Source organism: Alexandromys fortis, unplaced genomic scaffold (assembly GCF_014885135.2).
Source record: "Alexandromys fortis isolate MF-2015 unplaced genomic scaffold, M_Fortis_MF-2015_v1.1 scaffold_140, whole genome shotgun sequence".
NCBI lineage: Eukaryota > Metazoa > Chordata > Mammalia > Rodentia > Cricetidae > Alexandromys > Alexandromys fortis.
Genome location: NW_026068048.1, coordinates 596,919 through 599,512, shown reverse-complemented (window position 1 = coordinate 599,512; position 2,594 = coordinate 596,919). Strand labels below are relative to the sequence as shown.

At 55.6% G+C, this 2,594-nt stretch overlaps 1 protein-coding gene across 1 annotated transcript in view; it reads right to left on the bottom strand.

Moving 5' to 3' along the window:
- Positions 1-547: 547 nt before the first annotated feature.
- Positions 548-2,594, bottom strand: part of Ech1 (enoyl-CoA hydratase 1) — an 8,538-nt gene continuing 6,491 nt past the window's right edge. The window contains exons 7-10 of the mRNA XM_050119050.1: positions 1,529-1,599; positions 1,377-1,448; positions 981-1,131; positions 548-805 (exon numbers count right to left, since the gene is read on the bottom strand). Of these exons, the coding sequence (XP_049975007.1) occupies positions 701-805; positions 981-1,131; positions 1,377-1,448; positions 1,529-1,599 (399 nt within the window). The 3' untranslated portion in view covers positions 548-700. The remainder of the gene's footprint in view (positions 806-980; positions 1,132-1,376; positions 1,449-1,528; positions 1,600-2,594) is intronic.

Below are 2,594 nucleotides of genomic sequence, written 5' to 3'. Positions count from 1 at the left end.
AACCAACTTCCTTACAAACACACACATAAACAAAATCAACATTTTTTTAAAAAAATTATTTATTCGTGTATTTTATGTATATGAGTTGTTGTCTTCATGTCCACCAGAAGGAGGAATCTGATCTCATTGTAGGTGGTTGTGAGCCACCATGTGGTTGCTGGGAATTAAGCTCAGGACCTCTGGAAGAGCAGTCAGTGCTCTTAACCACCGAGACATCTCTCCAGGCTCCAAATCAACATTTTTAAAAGGGCCTGGAGAGATGCTCGTGGTTAAGGCACTTGCTGCTCTTGCAGAGAAGGAAGAAATGATGCAACTGGCTCAGTGTCGGTGGCAGTTAACTCAGCCAGTGGCAGGCACCCAGGCCTACTGTGCTGTGCCGTGCCACACCTCACTCGGGGTCAGGCACAGGGTGGCCTTTCAGCCTTCTGGGGCCTCAGTTCCTGGCACACTTCCTCTTGGCCCAGGCAGATTTGCCTCCCAGCCTTCCCGATTGCCCTCCTTGGAGCCAGGCCTCTGAGCCCCCACCCAGGGCAGTAAAGACACCAGGCTGTGTTCACGCTTTATTGTTCACAGTGAAGATAAGGCTCCGGAGCTGAAGAACTAAGCCATAAGGCTGTACACTGGAAGACCACGTGGGAGAAGGCACTGAGGAACCGTCCTGACCCTCGATGGAGCCTTCCTCTCTCGGACCAGACGGTGCTCAGAGCTTGGAGAAGGAGACACTTTTCATGTCCTTCTTCTCCATGGCGGCCTGGACCGACTTGATGATGTCCTGGGTCTGCAGCATGCTCATGTTCCAGGTGGCCTGGACCCAGGGTGTGGGAAAGAGCGGCAAGGCACCGGTCAGAGGAGGTGTGTTCACGCACGCACGCAAGCACGCACGCACGCACGCACGCATGCAGCTCCCCTGAGCCAACTTGGGCTCTCTGGGCCAGGAGGGCCACGATTGGTGGAAGCGGGCGTAGGCGGGAGGGCCTTACCATGTAGTCGAGGCTCTCATCCACTGAATGGTCTCGGGAGTAGATTAGGTTGATTTTGGATCCCTGCACAGCCACAGGGCTCTTGCTGGATATCTCAGACGCCAGGGCAAAGGCTGCATTCAACATGACATCTTTATCTGTGAACACACGGCTGCCAGGGAAGGGATCGATGAGAGGGATGGTCTCCCTCTCCCCTGTGGTTGGCCAGGTGGCCTCACAAAGAAAACGGGAACCCCAAACGAAGGGTTCAGCCACAGGATGATGCTCAGGGGAAGAAATAGCCGCGCGGAGAAAGGCCATTTGGACTCTAGGGTGAGGGTACAGGAGACCACGGAGCCCCACCCTGGCCTGGACAGCCCTGTGCCTCTCCCTTCCATCCGTCAGTCAGGGTCCTACCTGACCAGCCCACTGTCCAGGGCCTCGTCAGCCATCATCTTTCGGGCGGTGAAGGTCAGCTCATTGACCAGGCTACATAAGGGGAAGGGAGGTCAGGAGCCACTGTCATCCTGGGTCTGACCCCTCCAACCCAGGTCATCATCACCCCTCACCTCTGGTTCCCAATGACCCTGGGAAGCCGCTGCAGGGTCCCCACATCAGCAGCCAGGCCGATATCCACCTCCTAGGGGGAAACACTGTCTGTCAACGTCTGCTCTGCATGCGCTATTGTTTCCCGCGCGAGCTCAGTGCATCCTCCATCGCCCGCAGGGCTTTCACTGCCCTGGCTCAGACACCCTCAAGATGCTGTTGCTACCTGGCCCCCCAGCTGACTCCCAAGGCCCTTTCCAGAACCCTGGGCTCCACTCCACCCCTTACCTTAGATGGCAGCAGTCCCAGCTAACTGACTGATGGGAATGCCCACGATGCCATCCTCTCCAGCTGAGCCTGCGTCCTCTTTGGGTGCTGGGCAGTGCCAACTCAGAGCTTTTCTTCCATTTGTGCCCTCTATCACTGAGCTCCATACGCCCACAGCACCCGCCCACCTTGCTGCCAGGGTCTCACAGTAAAGCTCAGGTTGGTCCATGTGGTGGCCAGTGTTTACTGCCAACCTGACAGAATCTAGAGACCAGCCTCTGCGGTACTATCTTTTTTTGTTGTGTTGTTTTGTTTTTTAAGATAGGGTTCTCCGTGCAACCCTGGCTGCCCTGAACTCACTCTAGACCAGGAGGCTGGCCTAGATCTCCTGCCTCTGCCTCCTGGTGCTGGGATTAAAGGCGTGCACCCTACTATCTCGACTTCATAATCGATGCAGTCAATTGTGGGTGGGACCCTGGCGTGTAGGCTCGAGATGTGACATTTCTTCAAGCTCTCACTGCCTTGACTTCCCCACCACGATGGACTGGAACCTCAACTGTGGGCTAAAACAAACCCTTACTCTGTTAAGTTGCTTGTCCAAATATTTCATCACAGCAACAGTAAAAGAAACCCTGACAGCCCTCCACTCCCTCTACGGTCCAGGCTGCTGCAGTCTCTGAGGCTGAGTCTACAGGTGTGCCTCTTCTTTGCCGGAACCTTACTTCCTAAGGTCTAGTTCTTACACTTTCTTCTGGGAAACCCTCAAGACCAGCTGCCTCGGCCTGCACTGTTCCTGCTCTCCCCCCCCACCGCCCCCCCCCC